The sequence below is a fragment of the Fomitopsis serialis genome (genome assembly GCF_022376445.1).
Source record: "Fomitopsis serialis strain Sig1Antser10 chromosome Unknown B0H18scaffold_138, whole genome shotgun sequence".
Lineage (NCBI taxonomy): Eukaryota > Fungi > Basidiomycota > Agaricomycetes > Polyporales > Fomitopsidaceae > Fomitopsis > Fomitopsis serialis.
In genome coordinates this window covers 46,515-68,198 of record NW_025955098.1, presented here as the reverse complement: position 1 = coordinate 68,198, position 21,684 = coordinate 46,515, and the positions used below count along the sequence as shown (strand labels likewise).

The window sequence follows — 21,684 nt, the reverse complement described above, 5'->3', positions numbered from 1 at the left end:
TGCGCAAACAGGAACACAGGGTGGTGGTCCTGCTTTTTCCTCATCCTCTGCGTCCTCGGCAAGATCTCCGGCGTCTTCCTCACAAGTACGTCCCCTCACCACTCCACCCACACATCCCACTGACCGCCACGCGTATGCAGTCCCAAACCCTGTCCTCGGCGGCGTGACGACACTCCAGTTCGCGTCCGTCGTGGTTTGGGGTGTGCGCATGCTCGCGTACAACCGCTTCACGCCGCGGGACTGCTTCGTGCTCACCGCGGCACTCTTGTTTGGGCCCGGGACATCCTCGTGCCCGACTTCCTCACGTACCTCTAGGCGAGTGTGCGCACGGGTAACAAGGGCCCGCAGGGCTTCTGTTTGTGCTCAAATAGTACCTTAATACAATTGCACATGCCATCTGCAGCGATTACACTTCTACAGACAATCCATTCATGATACCGAAATAAAGGAAGGCGAGTTCTTTCATTGCATCTCTACAGGGAGTCCCAATCTGCGGCGAAGTGTGTCCGTGTTCTCCTTTGATTCGGTCCAAGCTTTTGCGACGGCTGGCTCTCCTTCGTACGGTCGGCCGTGCAAGTAAGAGTGCCTCTGTTTCGGAGGAGACATGCGCCTTTCGAGTTGGGGCACACCATCATGCCATGCGGGCAGTAGGATGGTGAAGAGAGTACATGCTCTGTGTGTATCTCTGTTGCGCGTTTGACTTGACTTGCTGAGTCCATCTTGCGAATTTGCGTTATCTGAGTCGCAGACAGTTCCGTATACATGGGGAAAGGCTAGAATAGTGATGTCATCATATACATCAATTGGAGAATATGTGGCACATACCTCGCGGTCTTGCACCACTCCATCCTTCGAGGAGACTCCAGGATGCTGGCGGTAAGCACTGCAGACTCGATATTGAGTTTTCTATTACTTTTGTAGGATATATGCAGGCCTCACCCAACGGAGAAGGCTCTAGGGATGTCCACGACCCCAGTCCGCTCCAGGTAATGCATTCTGCGCTCGTAATCATTGAGCTGACCAAGCGTTGAGGCAAGGGTGCCTGCAGTATTCTCGTAGATCGGCTTCAAGAATTGTGTCGGGTCATCAGCATCTAGTGTTCTCAAGAGCTTGCCAGCGAGGTCGCAAGAATAGTACAAGATTTGGACTAGGTCACGAAGAGTGAGCAACGCGAGACCGCGTCCAGGTGAGATTGTGTCCGGGTCGGTAGAGTCGCTGTCTGGTCCAGGAAGATCCCATAGGTCATTTCGCAGAGACTTCATATTTTGCGCTAAAGCCGCGAGCTCCTCTTGGATTCCCGTGGTAGTATCATCGAATTTTTTCAGTTCCAGAGGTCTTCCAAAGCCGAATGACATTGCCCAATAGGTTCAAGAGCACAGAGATGCTTGCAGACTCGGAGCTGCAAGTAATTTGAGGACGATCGTCTTGACGCATCACATGACATTACCAAATCTGCTCGTGCGCGGCGTCACTCTCATCCGCCAGGAGCATCTTGACCGCGAACCACTCTGTCGCCGCTTTTGTAGAATCACTAGCATGGACGAAAACTCACAAGGATTCCCAAATTTTACCTTCCCCCACCAACACCGAGCTTCGTCTTCGCAGTATGCGCAGACACCCGACATGTGCGGTCACTCGCTTGGTCCACCGTTTCAGCCCCGCACAACACACTCTCACATGAGAATTACACCTAAGACCTCGAGGAGCAGCACTCTGACACCGTTTGAACAGCTCAGTAATGCAGCTGATGCCACGCTTTATGAAGATACACTGAATACCTCCAGCGCAAGATCCTGTTCAGCCGGACACATGCATATACGCTCACCCATCATACTGACAGCGTCCAGATCTTCTTCGGATGCTCGCAAATGCTACCCACAGTGAATTGACATGCGCGGGAAATCATGCATATGTTGAGCTGTCGACCTTGAACCAGCAGCTTGAGAAAGACAACCAGCGACTCCAGAGCCAGATTGCAGAGTTCTCGTGAGTAATGATTCTACGATTTAATCCCCTGTATTAAATCGAAACCACTATGCCCAGCCATTTCTACCACAACATGCTCCAGAAGATGGATTCGGTAACACGAGTTTGATTCCCCAGTTTACAATCACACGGCATATCTGATCAATCTGTGATCCCATATAGGTCTGCAGTTGCAAGCACACCTGCAGTGTCTCTTGTCGGACATCAAGTCATGCATCTGCATCAGTGATCATCCCGCTTCGCCTCAACATGCAAACACGTGTGCCACTCAGACGGGAAGAATATCCTAGCATCAAGTACTGGCATCGAGCGGATTGGGACTCACAGCGAGCGCAGAAGCAAATCTCTACGAGGCCATCAGGCCGTGCAATTGATAAAGACGAAGACGACAACTTGAAGAACTGGCTCTTCGTTGAAGACGAGGATGGGACCTTCATTGGCCGCGACCGTATCAAGAAAATCACCTCTTTTGTGTGCAGCTTTTTCGAGACAATGTTTCAAACCGATACTGCTCCTGCGACCTGGGACCGGGTATTCATCATGATGTTCGTATCACATTTCGCAATGAGCTAGAGGCGCAGTTCGAGCAACTTCGCCTCTGTGCTGCAAATTGGAAGAGCGACTACTTCCCGATCAAGTTGTATCCGTCTTGGTTCAGGAAACGCAAGCTGAAGGAAGAGCAGGCGCAGGTGAAGCACGAGCGTGCATCTAGTGTGATCTTCTAAGTGTGTCGAGAAAGACTGCTGACATGGAGTGGGTGCAGGTATACTCCAAACACGAAGCGAAGTCTCCTGCCTGAGCCAAACAAATCGTGTTGTGGATGGAGCCTCTACATCACAAAGTATGACACCGAGTCCTCGCCCAACGTCAGCTCAGGCTGCAAGTCCAGTATCGCCCCATGCAGATGTGGACACCACCTTGGGAAAGCGCCGTGCAGCTCCCTCTCCTCACATTACTCCGCAATCATTGCCGAAGCAACCACAGCAAAAGAAACAGTGGCCGCGAAAGAAATTTGCCAGTGCCCTGTGAGTGATCATCTTGTACTGTATTCCATCCTCGAAGTGAGCACAAAATACCTGCAGTGCACGTGTTTGACAATTCGGGCGACGCCACCTCACCAAATCCTCTCAAGACAGTCACAATAAACTGTACTCCTGGTATGGTATTTTCGCTGATATTGTAGTTGTGACACTTACTCTCAGTAGGTCCATCGAACACTGCCTCTCAGGCAGGGACTTCTCAGATTAGCCCTGATGTTACTGCGCCGTCACATTGTACGTGTTAATCAGTCCCATTATTGCAGACATTTCTAAGTACTAGTATGCACAGCCCCTTTGCCTGTGGTGCCACAGATCATTCCACCGTCTGATGATGCCCACCCCACTGACACGACAACTTTGGAGATTCCCGAGTCAGGCTCTAGTGGGCGCCAGGCCAATACCGTGTCCGCCGATGCAGACTCCGTCGGGACAGCTGCTCATGGTACGCAAAGTGTACCGCTTCGTGATACTCCCTCGACTTTGCTTATGAAATCCCAGATGCAACAGTGATCCAATCTGGGCCAGATCAATCGTCATACACCGACCATGCCGATGTGGCCGCTCATAGCGAGCAAGCCGAGGCCGTCTGCACTGCAGAAGAGAGCACAGGACTGCACAGCAAATCACGGGTGTATATGCCTGGTACGGCTGTAAATGCGAAGTACCTCATTCCATCATAATTGTGTGCCTGTTGCAGTCCTGATCTCACTTCTCGTCACGGTGCAGGAATATATACGGATCACAATGGAAGCTCGCAGAAGGCAACACGAACCTCTTCAAGATGACTGACGATTTCAAGAAGCATTTTGATAGCCTGTTGAATGAAGCAAAGAAGGTATGAATTGTTTGCTTGATCCCGTCTGATTGCAACATGAGCTGAGATCATGCTCCGTGACCATCCCAGCCGTATGAACAGGAAGCTCAAAATCTGGTACGCCCACGAACCTGTCTTTTGATAACTCGCACAATCTCATTACCTACCGAATAGCGCGCATCGGGGAAGAAATCACTTGATGTGCCCGACTTCAAATCAATCATGAGTATGTAGATTGATTTGACACACAAATCGTCTCATAAAACTGATGGTGCCTTTGAATCATAGATGCTGCAAAGCCAGAAAAGCCTATGAAGTCAGCGAAGTCAGCGAAACCACCGAAGGCGAAGAGGAATGCGAAGTAGAACTATCAGTGGTTACTGCACTTTTGTAAGTGTTTTGGACAGTACTTGGGTTAGACTGGCAAATAGGCGTGTACAATAGAGGGCAGATTAGGGCAGATGTAGCAATTTTACGAGCATTTTACGGGAATATTGAGGGCAGCTATGGCGATATTGTGGGCAGCTACAGCAATATTGCAGGCAGCTACGGCGATATTGCAGGCAGCTACGGGAATATTGTGGGCAGCTACGGGGATATTGTGGGCAGGCCGGGGCAGCTACGGCAATATTGCAGCACATAGGGTCGAACCACCGAGCTGCCCAGAGCTGCCCGCAAGTTGCTGGGCATTGTGGGGCAGCTCCGGGCATTTCTAATATGCCTAAAGTCCACTTTTGCTGCCCCAGGATGCCCCAGGATGCCCTAATATGCCCCGTTGACAGCGGCCCCACCGGGCAGCTCAGGGCATCCCCGGGCAGCCTCAGGCAGGTGCGTTTCTCATTGGGGCTTAAGGGTGGGCATTCACTCAAAGGCCTTGACATCACTCTCAGACATCTCTCAACTCAACCTCCATCACGCTATGTCGACCCCGATTCCTGTTGACTGAAACCTCATTGCCATCCTCAGTGAGCATGGACCTGGATTTGAGCTGGCCTGTGCAAGATTGCAGGAGTGCATGGTCTGCCGTGGGATTGACCACGTCACCGTGGTGTGCCTAGAGGAGGCGCACTTTGGCATGCTCTTTGATTATGTGAGTACCAGTTCAAACTACAGACTTAAACCCCCCAATGGGTCAGTACCCCCCGATGGGTCACCCTGGGGCCACCTTCCAAATCTGGAGGTACGCCAAGCCATCCCCGAGGCAGTGCCAGCGGACAGGTGTACCGACTTCCATATTTGGTCATACAATCACCTGATATGGAAGGTGACCCATTGGGGGGTACTGACCCATCGGGGGGTTTAAGTCTGTACTCATCAACACAACTTCTGTCTGACATGATGTCATGTTTCAGTGCTTATTGCCCAACAACTCTCGTTGCCCCATGAAGCTCAGTCGTGTCCAGTCGTCCGAACAGGAGAGAGCTTTCATGCTCCAGCGTGCGAAGGAACTCAAAGGCGGTCCCCGAGGTTTGGCGGATGGGTATACATGGGGATGATGCGCGAGTTTTGGAAAGAGACCAACAGGGGCAAGGCTTGTTTATCCCTGTTCTCCCCAAGCAGTGCGTGGGCGGAAGGGTGGACAGCACTGGTGGAGGCCCAGATCTACGTTGATGTGCGTGGCAATCCTCTTCTAATCTCTGCATACTACTTACAAACGTGTGGGTGACGAACAGACAAAGTTCGTTCTGATCCCCATGCCTCTCCTGGGGGAGATCAACAATGCGGGATTGGAAATGATCATACGAGGGCCAAGCTTTCAGCCCCTCTTAATGCAGCTTGTTCTGGGTCTGAACCCGTTCAAACGACAACCAAGATCAGGCCCCTGTCCCGTCCCAAGCCTCGACGTCTACGACCCGGCCCTGGAGACATTTGGTCTGCCAAAGACGAGCTGATTCTTCTGTCTTCGTCTTCCCCTCCCTCTCACCAGTGTCCCGGTGCTGAAGCTCTCGAGCATTGCGATGACACCGTACGTGATGGACTATGCTGCCAGAGTGCTCACAATGCTGCCCATGTGCTCGATGAAGTGCAACTTCATTGAAGTGGACTGGATCTGGCCGGTAGGACTTGCCAAGCCTCGCGAATACCTGGAGGCAGAGTGGAAGGTGGTGAGGATGCCTGATCCCATGGGTCTGGTGGCAGTGCGTCCGCGACCTGGACAGCCGGGGTGTCAGGTGCAACGGGCAGGCGAGGGCAAGGAGGTGCACTGGGAGAAGCTCATTAAACTGGGCTTGGACATGGAGAACCCCATCGTTGTAGTCTGAATGGGAGAGGGGTGTAGGGACGGAAGAGGTGCAATTTGTGGGGGGAAAGCTAAGATTTTGTAATGTCTATTGTATTGATTGCTTTCATTGAAATCTTACATGCTTGTGGTGAACAACAACCTACTGAGACATAAGATGGCAGGCCCATAAGAGGCGCACAGGTGAATCAAAGCACCAAACCGGAGCGACATCTCAAGATCTCAATGGTCTTCTGGGCGCCTGAGATGTGGCCGAGCGCCTTGTGTGGCTTCGGCGCTTGAAGGTGAGAACTTGCTTATAAATGATTATCTGCAACTCAAATGTCTTCAAAGTGGTCGCAAGCTTTCTTCGACACATCCCAACACTTGCTCACTCCCCGTTTCATCTCACTATGGTTGCATCGCCGATCGTTGACAGTCGTCTTCTCTCCATAATTGCCGACGACACACTTTACGGATTTGAAGCCAACTGCAGATACGCAACACCGTGCCCCATAGCCCCAAACATCAACCACGTTACGGTGCTCTGCCTGGATAAGGATCACTTCGGGGAATACTATGACTATGTGAGTACTTCTGAAGTATCCGAGCAGCGTTGTGCTTCATTCTTTCCCTCCAGTGCCTAATGTAATGGTAACCATTGCAAATCAAGGCAATCATACACTTGTCTTTGATGTGTCTGTATATTTCATAGATTTTCTGCATTTCTCTGAGCCCTACATGCCCCTGTTTGTGTATGATTCCTCTTTGGGAAGGTCACATACTCCATATGGTAGTTATGCATCCACTGCTGGCTTTGTCTTGCTCACAGACACAATCTAGGGATACATACCTGAATGTGTACATACACTACCATCTTATAGGGTTGTCCAGTACATGAGCAGTTCCAAGAGTGAAGTAGCAGGCTTATATAAGCTCACTGGGGCCACAGCAACCATCTTACTAGGTTATTGAGAATGCTATCTGATCTGATGTCGAACCCATGCAATATACAGCTTCATTCACATTGCCTGGATCATTTTGAATATTGTCTCAATTTTCCCCTTTTTTCTGAGTCTAAACAAGCTCTCTTAAGCACAGTCACAGTCCGCACTTACATCGCTTACTAAGCGCCCATCAAGCGCCCAGATGCCATTCGGAGGTGCAACCGTGCGGACATTTGGCACGGTTGCACCTCCGAACGGCACGAGAGGGATGCCGAGCTGCTCTGATTGGTGCAACAAGCCCCTTTTCTGCCCTAATCAGGCAGGCTGCCGAGGTTTTGAGCTGAGTTTGGATCTCAGCCACAGGCTCCTTAGTGGCACTGTACCTGCTGTACTGTGGCCTCACTAAAATGCGGAAAATTCCCAAAATAATCTCTGTGATAGGTATGATGTCATAGAGTCTATAGCTGCTGTGACTTGCCCATTACCTTCACTGGTCATGGCACAACTCACAAAACAAAAAAAACATGCAAATGCCTCTGTGCACATGAGTGCATACATTTTCACCTCAAAAGTCTCTCTTTTGAAGCCTATATGCTGCCCACAGATTCTCTGACATCTCAAACCTGCTAAATAGGGTAGCTGACCTTCCTAAAATGGTAATTTTGCTTAACCTGCTCAGTCTGGGCTCACAAAATGCAGATAAAATCAGGGAATATTATGTGTAATCAGACTCATCTGTATTGCCTTGTATATGAAGGCAATTCATCTTGTATGGAGGCCCCCACAATATATCACTAGTATGACTTGCCCAGTTGTTTGAAATTCAGGAAACAGAGAAACACATGCATGAATGTGGCATTTGACTGGGATACACTGACTGACATCTAATCAACTCTTATAGAGGTTATAGAGATGATAAACTCATTTGATAGCCCATCATTTCAAGGGTTGATCATAAATTGGAGGAATGAAGAACAAAGGACAACATTTAGAGAATCACAAGTGACTGTGCAGATATGAATGGCTTGTTGTCTCTGAAACACATTGCCTGTGACCTGTATAGATATGTGCATAGTTTACAATGCATGGATGTGTCTGGAAGTTGCACAGCACAGCTATTGGTGGGGAAAAATGGTAATAACATGCGTGTTTTGATGTCTCAGCACTGAATGACCATATAGGCAATATTCTCCACTTGTAAATATGCTCAGGGATGCTCCACATATATCCTGGAATATTGTCTGATTAATCCGCATTTTCTTGACCCCAAAACAAGTGAATTGTGCTGCAGTAACAGTGTGCACTTACATCGCTTACTAAGCGCTCGATTAGGCGCCCGTTGCCGAAGCGGAGTCGTCGACAGGCCGGAATTCCGGCCTGTCGACGACTCCGGTCACTCAAAGGGGATTTTGGAGCACTCCCATTGGCTAAAATGCTGACAAATGTTCCCTTTTAAAGTAATCTTTCGGTCTCAGCTCTTCATGCCGAGTTTTTTGATGGCTTCAAGCCACACTAACTGAGCTCTTACTAGAACCCCATTAAATGCAGAAAAATCCCAAAATATTGCTTCTCCATGAGATGCCCCTTGAGTGCTGACAAGGGTGCCCAGATTAGGTGTTCTTGTTGTTTTTCACAGAGTACTGACCTTGGCAAGTGATACTGGGGATATAAGCAAATGTTGGTGTGTGTATGATGCTTGTACAAGACAGTTCCACATGTATGGGCTCTGTGAGGTGGAGGATATCAAACATACAAAACTGCCATATATGGTTAGTCCCCTGCCCATTTGGGAGGTTGGCCATGCATGGCCTCTGCAGGACTGGATAAATAGCAGGAAAATAAGAGAAAAAATAGATAGTACTATGGATTTGTATTGGGTTGACTGTTGAGGCCATATGGCAGAAAACATATAATAATGCAGAGTTTCCCATGCATAGCCTGATACAAGCCACTCTTTCAATGAGTCTTGGTCCATCTTGTAAGCACCATTATCACCTGGAATTCTCAGGGACTGGCAGCTCCGGACAGGATCCCAGGCTATTCTGTTCAGTTCAACTCTTCAATAGGCCCTGCAAAGGCAGGCTATTGGGCTGAGTTTGAATGCAAGCCACAAGCTCATTAGTGACAATGTATTTGCTGTGCTATGGTCTCCCAAAAAATCAAAAACAATTGGGAATATTCCCAGTCATGTATATGATGTCAGAGAGGCTGTACCACAGCGGACAAAACCCTTTGTACGACGTGCCTACATGTCGCTTACAAAGGAGGATTGAGTACTTATTTTAGTCGCAAAGTTAGAAGTCCTCGCATTGAAAGTAAAGAGACAGTGCATAGCGTGAAAGCCCGAACATGGAAAGAACATAGATACTAACATTGCGGACTTCCAAACATAAGCAATGTTAGGCCTTACAAGGGAAGTGCATTTCCTATGTTAGAACCCCTCACACCGAGTCCTAATAAAATACTCACTCCTGGTTTGTGAGCGCTATGTAAGCATTTCTCACAAGGTGATTTGTCCGCTGTGTACATAGTATGCCTTCCCATGGACTCATATAAACATGGCACCCACCATTCACAAAGCAAAATAAAATACATATACCTCTGTACACACTGGTTCTTTCACTTTGTTTGTGTTTCCTGTGATGCTTGCCAACTGCCTATGGATTGTGTGGCTATATGAGACCTGAATGAAACATGCCATATGTGGTACCTGACCTTCTCAAAATGGAAAGTCCGAGTTATCTGCTGTGTCTGGGCTCAGAAAATGTGGATAAAACAAGGGAATATTCTGTATGAGTCCACTCACCTTGTACTGCTTGCTATAAGTATTGATTGGCTCATGTCTAAACCCTTTGGCAGGCAATGGCATATGCAGAAAATGGTGAACACCTGTGGCACAAAGGCCACAGTTAATGCTGAGTATGTTCATAATATTGGCTCTGTCTCACATGTGAATGGCATAGCTATTAATATTATGGGTTCGCAGAGCTTTATGACACTGTACTGATCCTAGAAAGTGATAGAAAGACATTGTACAAGTTGTGCATCTACTACTGTTGCTAGAAAGTCTATAGGCTAGCAATGTCATAAAGTAGGGACACCACACATAGGTGATCAAATGCTTTGATGGTCTCTGCAATGCTAGATAAATGGTAGGAAATGAGATAAAATCAGATGATCCCATGACATCATGCTGACTGTTGTAGGCCAATGCATGACAGTACATCTCAGATGTGCTGATGCAGAGTTCACAGCCTGATGTCTACAGCTCTATTGTCCCAGTCCAGTATAAGCATGTCTTTGACTGATTGTATCAATATGAAGCAGTGCCAATTATACAGTATGATGGTGCTATGCTTGGTTGTTAATTGCTCATATAATTTTTGCCTGGAGCATATCTAATGTCTGTATGCACTACCATCATCCTATTCTCATGCAATGGCCCTTGGTATGTGAAGATAGAATAGGCAGCTCTTGGCTTGTTCATATGGGCAAAAATGTATTGACAGTGGTGTCTGTTTGTGCAATGTCTACTATCACTCATATTGCAGTGTATGCTGTGATTTCTTCCTGATTGGGCTCAGAAGAAGTCATGGTTGCCATGGAAATAATGCAGACTTGCATTGCTTACTAAGCAACAGTGAAGAGGCCATATTACAATGGACTTCTGAGCCAATATATGGCTGTCCTTTTATGGATCTCTAGTCAATAATATGACTTTGGGAGTACTCTCATTTGCTGCAACTGTTTCCTTTTACATGTGACAATAAAATATCAGCTACTCATGTTGGGTCCTTTCATGTTATATGGAAAGTGGAAATATAACACTTTAGACCCAGGTGTGAACATGTGTGATATTTGAACAGCATTGGAAATATGTGGCAGTGTGCCTACCAGTACACCATTTGGCAGTTGATCCTGGGCGGTATCTGCGCTGGAGTAATGTCAACATGAAAAATATATTGTCTAATCCAAATATAGTACCATACATTGTATGTGCACACAAAATGAACAGTCAGCCAGAAAATGACACTGGTGATTATCGTGGGAGTATGTCTGAAGATATAGAAATCCCTGGACTTATGATCAGAGAGCATGACCATTGATAGTAGGCATTACTAGAATACCCAGGAAAGGCCCATGTGCAAGTCTTAGTATGCAGTCTGTTGTTAGGGACAAGGCATTGAAACCCCTTTTTCTACAAGAAATTCCATAGATATGGTCTTTGAATAGGGTAGGCAGCAGGAATTGTTATCACTCCTGGGCTTTGTTATCTTTATTCTAGATCCTTTGAATGGACTTCATTTGGGGTTCACAATGCTTTCTGACCAGATTTCAGTGATCTTTTGTTCCCACATTGTTATTCTTTGTGGCACCTATTGGTGTATGTTCTGACTGGACTATTACCAAGTTTCTAGTGCTCTCCTTAGACTCCTTGTGACCAGATGCTTTGAAAGATATTACTGGGGTTCTATTAGCTCAGACTATGTTATCTATTGATATATTATCCCAGCTGGCAGGCAATCTATGAGTGACTAGTGTTCATAAGGCTGTGCTAGTCTTCTACTATTTTGTAGGATTCTATGAAGTATTTTATGTAGCTAAAAGGCTGTGCATAAATGCACAAAAGGAGCATCCCTATGAGCAAGTCCAAACATTTATCTCATCTACCACTTGCTTCTGTACTCTTATGCCAGTGTACCTTCAATTCATCAGTGATCAATCTTGCCCATGACTCTATCAGTCTTGATGGCACTTACTATGGTGATACATTGCTTCACATTGTACTACATGAGCCCATTACTATTGAATCAGGAGCTGAGCTCCAATCCAGTAACATACCTTAGTATGGCTTTGTACTACTGGTCAGTGTCTGGTAACTGTTCACTTATGGTGAGAGCAAACTGCACATTCTTTGGTTGTATTCCTTGTATAACACATCAATTCTTGACAGGCATTTTTCAGAATTCCTTACTGGTATACTTCTCCTCTGTATATTGGTTCCATCCTCCACTGTTGATTGGTTTGGACTTGGGGAAGTACTGTTAACAATCTACTGAAAGACATCCTTTGGTATCAGAATCTCTCTGATCAAGGGCTAATACTTGTACAACAGCACTGACAGCAAGTCCCAACTGAGTAGTGGTTACTGTAGTCAACCCCCCAGATTCCCCTTCCTTGAGTTCTAGTTGATCTAGAGGCTCTCCTTACTTCTTTGCAACATTCCCAAGCTATTTGCTCTATGTTACTATCAATACAAACCAGTAACACTGCTCATTAGTATTCAGATCATATTGATAAGCAACTTGGCAATTTACCAAGTAAGAAACAGATCCATAATGTCTGTTGCTCATGATTGCAAGCTATGATGCTCATATTACAACAACCTAATAAATTAGCAGGCTACTCTGAAGTGCAAAATGTGGAAGATATGTCAGTACTCTATGGATAGGCAATATACTAGCAGTCTTGCCAAGCATGACTTCTGATGCAGGCAGCATGAAGTTGTTCATAAATTGACATATCTCCTACCAAAGGGATCATACTGCCAGCTATGGCCCTCTCCCCAGCAAGTACCCATGGGTGTCTGAGGGCATACCCATACCCATACCCACATGGGTTGCATACCCATGGCATGGGTATGGGTTTTGCATGGGTATCATGGGTACCTTTGGGTATGGGTACCATCATGGGTAGATCTATGTGCAGTTCATTGTACTCATAATTTTGCATGATGGGTAACATAATTGGCAAGATATGGGGTGTGTTGATCAGTATCATACTGGCCAAGTGAGCTCGGACCAGACTCACAACTGGCTTGCCAATTGGATGAATAACCCCACAGAGCTGACACTGGGCCATGGAGATGGATGTGACTAGGGGCTGTTCTCTTTGAACAGTGTCCTGGACAGCCTGCAGTCCAATGATGGGGCAGCAAAGCAGGACAGTTTTATGGTGCATATCTACTGCTACCACTTTGAGAACAACCCCACTGACTGCATGGTCAATCACAACATAGAAGGTGGAGTTTCCAGTTTTGCAAGCCAGGACATACATCAATTAGATGGGAGGCATCTACATGAGGGCAGTAGGCTGTTATGCAAGCAACTTATATACATGCAAGAACAATGGAGAGGAGAGGTCAATTAAATGGGTCAAAGCAAGGTAACATGACAAAATCATCCAAAATGTGACAAAGGATCAAAGAACCTGATAAACAGTGACTGTACCTTTATTTCCAGTACATATCTTAGGTGGGGAGACCACAATATTTGGGGGATAGCAAGGCTGTATACACAAATGCACATCACAACACAGAGGGATAGTGATGCCATGGGCAGAGCCTTTTAAAATTCACCATATCCCAATGGGTCACCCCAATGTAGCAGTATTACTGTGGTCAACATTGAGCAGAAACTCAGGGTAGACAACAATTTAACTGAAACACAGGCAAGATGTGGCATTGTGCAATGAATATGAATAGTCTGCCACATAGACTAGCCTCAGAGAAGAGGAGCATATTAGGTTGATTTACTAATCTTCATCACTGAATACTGCCTTATGTCACAGGTTTTTCACCAACATATGATAAATAGGGCTGGGGGATGAACATGACCAGCCCATGATGTGGACATTTTCATTGAGAGCTTAACACATTGCTACTTAGTAAGTGACACAACTGGGACGATGATTTCTTAGCCCTACTACATTGCTGTAATCCTGGATTTAGTGAATTAACTAACAATGCTGGAACTGCAGGTCTAGTGTTCATCTCAAAAGGGCCTTGACACAGTATCCATACTGATCCTTCTTATGCTATCAGGAGTGGCCATGTCACAGATGCCTAGCAAAAGATTAAAGTAAACAGTATCACTGGCTGTCCAACATGGACAATTACATGGTAAGATTCAGTCTGGTCATATTTTGTATTTCAGCTCATGAATACATGGCACTGGAGTAGCTATCATTGTGAGTTAGAAAGATGAGGTCAGCATGATGGCACCCACACTGTAATGCACTTGTTGTCATCATTTTGACAACTTCAGCAGTCTATGTATACACAGCACAGACTATCTGACTAGCAGTTACCATATTCTACTGCTGGATTAGCACTGCAGTAGTCCATGGGTCACATGGGTTCATGGGTCAGATTTTGGCTACCCATACCCATACCCATGCATACCCATACCCATGACCCACATGGGTAATCCATACCCATGCAATGCACTAAATTAACTGCCATATCCATTTGTGGGTGCTTACTGTTGCCAAAAGTGATTGATTATATTCTAATGGAGCCCAGTGCTGCTGGTTAGGTCACATGCCATGTTCACCACTTTCCATATTGGGCTCCACACTAGATGTTACAGGAGCCCCAAGTCCATGGGGAATCTTCAGCCACAGCACTTGTTTGGGTGTGTTGGTGCAAGTCATGTCATCTGGGAGTCTAAAATTGGAAACTCAGCTAACGGGGGCATGTCAACAGTTACTTACCTTTGGTTATCTGGTGCCCAAACAGTCACATGCACTGTGGGAAAAGCCTGCCACATTGGGCTCCATGCTAAGTGTTACATCCTCTCCAGTCATAAGAATGTTTCCTTCATACCTCAGGGATCATAATTCAGATTGAATCAATGTTCTTACCTGATGCCAGGCGTCTTGCAGGGTACCAAGATCCCCCCTTTGTGCCTGAAGGATGTCCCTTGAACTGACATGAGTTAACATGACCCAACTAAGCCCACATTGTACCTGTGATTGGAGGGGCCCAGGCTGAAATCACTTGCCACCCCAACTACTAATCATGTAGGGATGGTAGTATGCTGTACTAGAAGATCAGTACTGATCTGCACCAACACTACTGTGCTGAGAATCATTACTGCCCTGATCTGTGCCAGTGTGTGCATGGTCATGCCAGGACACAACACCAGATCTGACTGGTCATGTACAGTGGCAGCTGCAAATTCACCTTGCATGGCAGCTGCACAAATGGTTGTGTGGGTTGGCTGCAAACTGGCCATGTGGGGTGCCAGCTGCAAACTGTTCCTGTGGGGCAGCTGCAAACTGGCCTTCTTCAGTGGCTGTGTTGGGGTCCTGATCACCAACCACAAACTCCCTGAGTTGTGGCTCTTGCTGTGTGAAGGGGAGTACATTGAATGCATTTGTGAGGCCATCTCAGTGCGGGGCCACAGAGTGGTCGCATTGGCTCTGCACTGCACCCTACACACCCGTGACTCAGTGACTAGTCTAAGTAGGTCAACTTCATACTCACCTGCATCACAGTGGGATCATGACTGTAGTCATATCCTGTCACTGGTGGTGCTTGATCTCTTCAAGTCCAAGTTGAGTCAATTGCAGGTTTCCCTGGATTGAGATCTGCCATGTGATTTGCATGTACATTCTGCAAATTGTCAGTGATCCTGTGTGATCAAGCAGAATATGTTTACAAACACAAGGCTCCTTTAGCCTCACAGGGTACCTATCCTGATGATTGTGTGAGGAGGATGTGGGGGCACTATGCTCTGACATTGTGCTGACAGTGCTGGTGAGTGGTGAGAGACAACATGCAGTTGTGGGTATTCATGACTGCTTCCTGTGACAAGATGAGATGAGATGAGACAAAAATAGCTCATACTCAACTTCAAGTAGTGCATAGCATGGGTATACCCATACCCATCACCTTCAAAGGGACTCTTTTGATGCCTGTAGACTGTCCATAGATTCTGTATGTCTTGGTGACATCTGGAACCTGCCATAAAGGGTAGCTAACCTTCCCCAAATGGTAATTTGTCATGCAGCTGCTCAGTCTGGGCTCGGAAAATGTAGATAAAACCAGGGAATATTGTGTGCAATTGGACTCACTTGTAGTACCTGCTGTATGTAAGACATTAATTCAGTATGGCACCCCCAGAGGCTATGACCAGTATGGCTTGCCCATGTATCAAATCCAAAATGCAGAGAAATACCCCTACCTCTGTAGACATGATTGGGTAGCATTTGACTGGTATACACTGACTGAGCTCCAACCAACTGTGATAAATATAATAAGCTCACCTCATAGCCCTTCATTCATAGTGTCTGTCATAGTTTCTTGAGAGTGGTTGAATGAGTAGCAAAATGCTGACATAAAACAGAAGTGACTCTGTGAATATGAATGTGTTCTGTTGCATCTGAAACACATGACAGATGTCCTCTACAGCCAAGTGTATAGTTTCCAACACATTGATGTCTCTGAAACATGCACAGCAGTGCTACAAATGGAGAAATATTGTCATAGCAAGTATGTGTTGATGTCCCAGCACTGAATAACTATACAGGACAATCCTCTCTACTTGTGAATATGCTCATAAATGCTCCACAGATCTCCTGGAATATTATCCGATTTTCCTGGACTTTTCTGAGCCCAAAACAAGTCAGATTTGCTGCAGTAACAGGCTGAACTTACATCGCTTACTAAGCGCCCGTTTAAGCGCCCGTTGCCGAATCTTCCTAGAGCCCCATTAAATGCGGAGAAATCCCAAAATATTACCTCTCCATGCAATGCCCCTTGTGTACTGATAGCAGTGTCCAGATTAGGTATCTTTGAGAGTACTGACCATCATAAGTGATGATACTGAGGCATATAAGCAGATCTTGGTGTGTGTATGATGCTTGTACTAGACAGTTCCACATGTATGAGAGGCTCTGTGAAGTGGGGGATATCAAACATACAAAACAGCCATATATGGTCAGTCCCCTGCCCATTTGGGAAGTTGGCCATGCATGGCCTCTGCAGGACTGGATAAATAGCAGAAAAATCAGGGACAAATCAGATAGTACTATGAATTCATATTGAGTTGACTGTTGAGGCTCCAATATGGCAGAAAACATATGATAGTGCAGAATGACCCATGCATAGCCTGATACAAGCCACTCTGTTAGTCCATCTTGTAAGAATCAGTATCACCTGGAATTCTCAGGGACTGGCAATTCCAGACAGGATCCTAGGCTATTCTGTTTGGTTCAGCTATTCAATAGGCCCTGAAAAGGCAGGCTTCCAAGCTGTTGGGCTGAGTCTGAATGCAAGTCACAAGTTCATTAGTGACACTGTATTTGCTGTGCTATGGTCTCCCAAAAAATCAAAAACGATTGGGAAAACTACCAGTCATGTATATGATGTCAGAGAGGCTTTACATAGTACGTGTTCCCATAGATTCATATAAATATAGTGCCAGTCACAAAGCATATGGCTCTGTGAACACTGGTTCTTTCACATTGTTTGTTTTTCCTGTGATACTTACCAACTGCCTATGAATTGTGTGACCAAACCTGCTATATGTGATAGTTTACATTCCCAAAATGGAAAGTCTGAGTTACCTGCTGTGTCTGTGCTCAGAAAATGCGGATAAAACAAGAGAATATTTTGAATGATTCCACTCAGGCTCACCTTGTACTGCTTGCTGTGAGTAGTGATTGGCTTCTGTCTGAACCCTTGGGCAGGCTATGGTGTATTCAGAAAATGGTGGACACCTGTGGCACAAAGGCCACAGTTCATGCTGAGCATGTTCATAATACTCACTCTGTGTCACATGTCAATAGCATAGCCATCAGAATTGTGGGTCCACAGATCTTTTTCACACTGTACTGATCCTAAAAAGTGATACAAAGACATTGTACAAGTTGTGTTGTGGAGTTACTACTGTTGTGAGAAAGTCTATAGGCTAGCAATGTCATAAAGTGGGGCCACCACACTACCACACATCGTATATAGTCTTGATGGTCTTTGCAATGCTAGATAAATAGTAGGAAATAAGATAAACTCAGACAATCCCATGACTTCACATTGTGCTGACTGTTGTAGGCCAATGCAAGACAGTAGATCTCACATGTGCTAATGCATCTGCACATAGCCTGATGTCAGGAGCTCTATTGTAGCAGTTCAGTATAAGCATGTCTTTGACTAATCTTGTCAATATGAAGCAGTGCCATTTATATAGTATGATGGTGCTATGCTTGGTTGTTAGTCCCTCAGATGACTTTTGCCTGGAACATATCTAACCTCTGTATGCACTACCAGCATCCTATTCTCATGCAATGGCCCTTGGTATGTGGGGATAGAATAGGCAGCTTTTTTCCTGATTGGGTTCAGAAAAAGCCATCCATGGTTGCTCTGGAAATAATGCAGACTTGCATTGCTTACTAAGCAACAGTGAAGAGGCCATACTACAATGGACTTCTGAGCCAATATAAGGCTGTCCTTTTATAGCTCTCTAGTCAGTAATATGCCTTCAGGAGTACTCTCATTTGCTGCAACTGTCTCCTTTTACATGTGATTATAAAATGTCAGCTACTCATGCTCAATCATTTCATGTTATATGGGAAGTGGAACAATAGCACTTTAGACCAGGGTGTGAACATGTTTGATATATGAACAGCTTTGGAAATATGAATATGTGGCAGTGTGCCTACTAGCACCCAATTTGGCAGTTGATCCTGGATGGTATCTGCCATGCCCAGAGGAATGTCAATATCAACATATGGTGTCTAATCCCAATATAGTACCATTTTATGTGCACACACAGTCAGCCAGAAAATGACACTGGTAAATAATTACCTTGGGAGTGTGTCTGGAGATATAGAAATCCCTTGACTTATGACCAGAGTGCATGACCATTGATAATAGGCATTGCTAGAATACCCAGGAGAGGCTACAATGACCCCATGTGCAAGTCTTAGTATGCAGGCTGTTGTTAGGGGCAAGGAACTTTCACAAGGAATTCCACACATGTGATCTTTGAATAGGATAAGCAGCAGTTGTTATCATTCCTGCACTTTGTTATCTTTATTTCATTTCCTTTTAATGGACTTCGCTGTAGTATTCACAGTGCCTTCTCACCACATTCAGGTGATCTTTTGTTTCTCACATTGTCATGCTTTGTAGCACTTGATTGTGTATGTACTGACTGGACTATTACCAGGCTCCTAGTACTTTCCTTAGGCCCCTTGTGACCAGATGATCTGAAAGCTGTTACTGGGTGACTATTAGCTCAGAATATTGATGATAATATTCCAGCTGGCAGGCAATCTATGAGTGGCTCATCAAGCTGTACACTATTTCTGAGTTTTCATAGGGCTACACTAGTGTTTCAGGTTAACATCCATGTGGTCCCTCATGTTTCACAGAGCACATGCTTGATGATCAGTGGCAATCATTAACACACATACCCTTGCCTTGCTTTTTCCCTACTTTTTGAGCCTTATTGTGCATCTTGAATGGCCTGGGAAAGTGGTGTACTGAGTCTTCTACTATTTGGATTCTATGAAGTATCTTATGTAGCTAAGAGGGAGTGCACTTGGGAAATGCACAAAAGGAGCATCCCTAAGAGAAACATTTGACTCATCTAGCACTTGCTTCTGTGCTCTTATGTACCTTCAATTCATCAGTGATCAACACAAACCAGTAATACTGTTCATTAGTATTTTGGTAATATTGGTAAGTAACTTGGCAATTCATCAAGTAAGAAATAGATCCATAATGTCTGTGTTCTCAATGGAGAGTCTCATATCAATATGTAAATACTTACTCAACTGGGATGTTGCTCATAATTGCAAACTATGCTCCTCACATTAGAACAACATAATAAATTAGCAGGCTACTCTGAATGTTTATGCCATGAGATGGCAGCTAGGTGGTGCAAAATGTGGAAGATATGTCAGTACTCTATGCAGACAGTATATTAGCAGTCTTGCTGAGCTCAACTTCTGATGTAGTCAAAATGTTTTACTCACAAATTGACATGTATCCAACAAAAGGGATCGTACTGCCAGCTATGGCCCTCTCCCCAGCAAGTCATTGCCTCATGGGCCTCTACTTTAGTGGCCTCGGTGGGCTCCTTGAGCCCAAGCTTCTCAGTCACCCGCTTTTGCAGTTTGTGGAGCAACACAACCTTTGCCTCCTGGTGCTCCAAGGCCCTCTGGAGTGGTACTGGGAGCTTTTCATGAGTGGGCCCAGAAGACTGCCGCATGAACTCCAGGAGTGGTGCACTGGCACTAAGTTCCGCAGGACCACCTTGTGTCTGCTTGACAAGTTCCTCTTCTAGCTTAGTTCAATGTGCAGGGTCCCATGATAGCTCAACCAAGCGAAAAGCGGGTGTTTGCACAAATTGTGCACAGAACACAAGAAATGCCTCCTCCCAAGCAGCGGCCTGAGCAGGGGACACTTTACCGTGCGGCATGATTGCAAAGCTGAGAAAAAGCTTTGGTAAGTGCATACAACAAGTGTCCATGTGGCGCACCTAAGCAGAGAGAGAGAGAGCAAAGACCTACTGCGGGTCTGCAGGTAGGTGAGGACTCGGAGGTGCAAGGCGAGGTGCGAGCAGAGGCATGGGAAAATTGCCAGCCTGGTGCGCTGTGGGTCGCAGTGGATTCTCACTCCCACCTCACTTGCACCCAGCTGAAGCCGCAGGAGCTCTGCTGCTTTGTTTGACTTCTACTATGCCTCTCGACTCTCCCGCACCCTCGCCTTTTGTTGCACCCTTGCTGCCTGCCCACGCACCCTCACCTTGTCCTCGCACCCAGCCCCTCACCTGCTCTTGCACCCTCGCGAAGTTGCCTGCCGCGTGCAATGCTCATGCGCAGTCAGCTGCGGCATCGAGTCTGCCTGCAGTGGTCTGGGGCATTGCTCTGCCCCCCCCCCGGGGCGAGTGACAACCTCGCACTGCAGCTGACCCTCGCCAATGGGCTCCACCCAACAGCCGCACGGCTGCCCGGAGTCACACCCCCATCTTGGTGCTCCCAGAGTGCGCCAGCTGACCTCGCAGCTCCTTCGCCCTCGCCCTCTACCTAGTACTGCTACTTGGCAGTGCAAATTGCTCCCACCAGCTTGCTTTCCGCTGCACACAAATCTTGCAATGGCTCGAGAACTAGTGCTGCCAGCTGCTCAGGACTACACGTCCCTCATGCTCCCATTGAAGTCCATCCTCACTGGCGGCATCCGTGCCGGGGTCATGGTGAGTCGCAGAACTGCCCATTCATCCCTATCGGTATCTAATCCCACAAAACAGTGCTCCTTACCTGCCTGATCGTCAATCCACGCTACCTGCTCGGCACCCTCGAGCCGTCTGCCTACATGAACTACAAGGCGAGGCACCGGCACCGTGCACGGCTGGCGGACAAGGCGATGGGCAAGACAGCGATCAGTAACTCACTCGTGCACAAGATGGTTGGCCCGCCGTTCACAAAGGAGGTCGAGGCGAGTATGATGCTGAACCCACTCACGTGCACGCTGCGACCAGCAGCTGCACGTTCTTGCAGCTGGTGGTGGAGGCTCCTGTCACGTTCCGTGCCACCAAGACCATCTCCAAACTCCAGTTCCGTTCTCTCTGTCTCCGTTTCTCCAAACTCAGGTTTTATTGTATTCGCTTAGCCTATCTTCTCCCGCATTACAATTAGCATACCGCATGGTCTGTATCTTGCACGGACAATTAGCTTATTGTATTCGCTCCAGTTACTAACATCTCTGGTCTTCCGTTATTGTTCTCCGTATCCCTTCCTCTGTCTTATTGTCTTCCATTCACAATTAGACTTGCTGTATATAAGGTCAAACTGTGGCACTGTTGTACTCCAGTTCAAATATCTCGTTTAACCAATCCAAATTCCTTTCCTCCGAACTCCTGTCTGAACTCCGGCCTTCCGTCCGACCTC

The 21,684-nt window shown here is 46.5% G+C and overlaps 5 protein-coding genes across 5 annotated transcripts; 3 read left to right on the top strand and 2 right to left on the bottom strand.

Moving 5' to 3' along the window:
• Positions 1-136: 136 nt before the first annotated feature.
• B0H18DRAFT_855391 (uncharacterized protein) lies at positions 137-298 on the top strand (the record flags this gene model as incomplete). Its single annotated transcript, XM_048039645.1, has 1 exon — positions 137-298. A coding segment is annotated over one exon (162 nt), but the record flags the coding sequence as incomplete, so codon positions are not given.
• A 175-nt stretch (positions 299-473) lies between these two features.
• B0H18DRAFT_1124951 (uncharacterized protein) lies at positions 474-1,355 on the bottom strand (the record flags this gene model as incomplete). The annotated part of the gene is made up of 3 exons (XM_048034937.1): positions 474-773; positions 826-883; positions 940-1,355. The coding sequence occupies 3 exons, from the start codon at positions 1,353-1,355 to the stop codon at positions 474-476; spliced, it is 774 nt and encodes a 257-aa protein (XP_047887085.1).
• An 880-nt stretch (positions 1,356-2,235) lies between these two features.
• Positions 2,236-6,101, top strand: B0H18DRAFT_1124950 (uncharacterized protein; the record flags this gene model as incomplete). Its single annotated transcript, XM_048034936.1, has 9 exons — positions 2,236-2,517; positions 2,568-2,675; positions 3,339-3,468; positions 3,525-3,687; positions 3,753-3,861; positions 3,931-3,957; positions 4,015-4,066; positions 4,129-4,201; positions 5,768-6,101. The coding sequence occupies 9 exons, from the start codon at positions 2,236-2,238 to the stop codon at positions 6,099-6,101; spliced, it is 1,278 nt and encodes a 425-aa protein (XP_047887084.1).
• Positions 6,102-18,860: 12,759 nt separating this feature from the next.
• B0H18DRAFT_959348 (uncharacterized protein) lies at positions 18,861-20,216 on the bottom strand (the record flags this gene model as incomplete). Its single annotated transcript, XM_048042808.1, has 4 exons — positions 18,861-19,012; positions 19,207-19,298; positions 19,771-20,081; positions 20,118-20,216. 4 exons carry the CDS (start codon positions 20,214-20,216, stop codon positions 18,861-18,863), a joined length of 654 nt encoding a protein of 217 aa, XP_047887083.1.
• A 675-nt stretch (positions 20,217-20,891) lies between these two features.
• Positions 20,892-21,432, top strand: B0H18DRAFT_1124948 (uncharacterized protein; the record flags this gene model as incomplete). The annotated part of the gene is made up of 3 exons (XM_048034935.1): positions 20,892-20,994; positions 21,045-21,226; positions 21,295-21,432. The coding sequence occupies 3 exons, from the start codon at positions 20,892-20,894 to the stop codon at positions 21,430-21,432; spliced, it is 423 nt and encodes a 140-aa protein (XP_047887082.1).
• Positions 21,433-21,684: the final 252 nt, after the last annotated feature.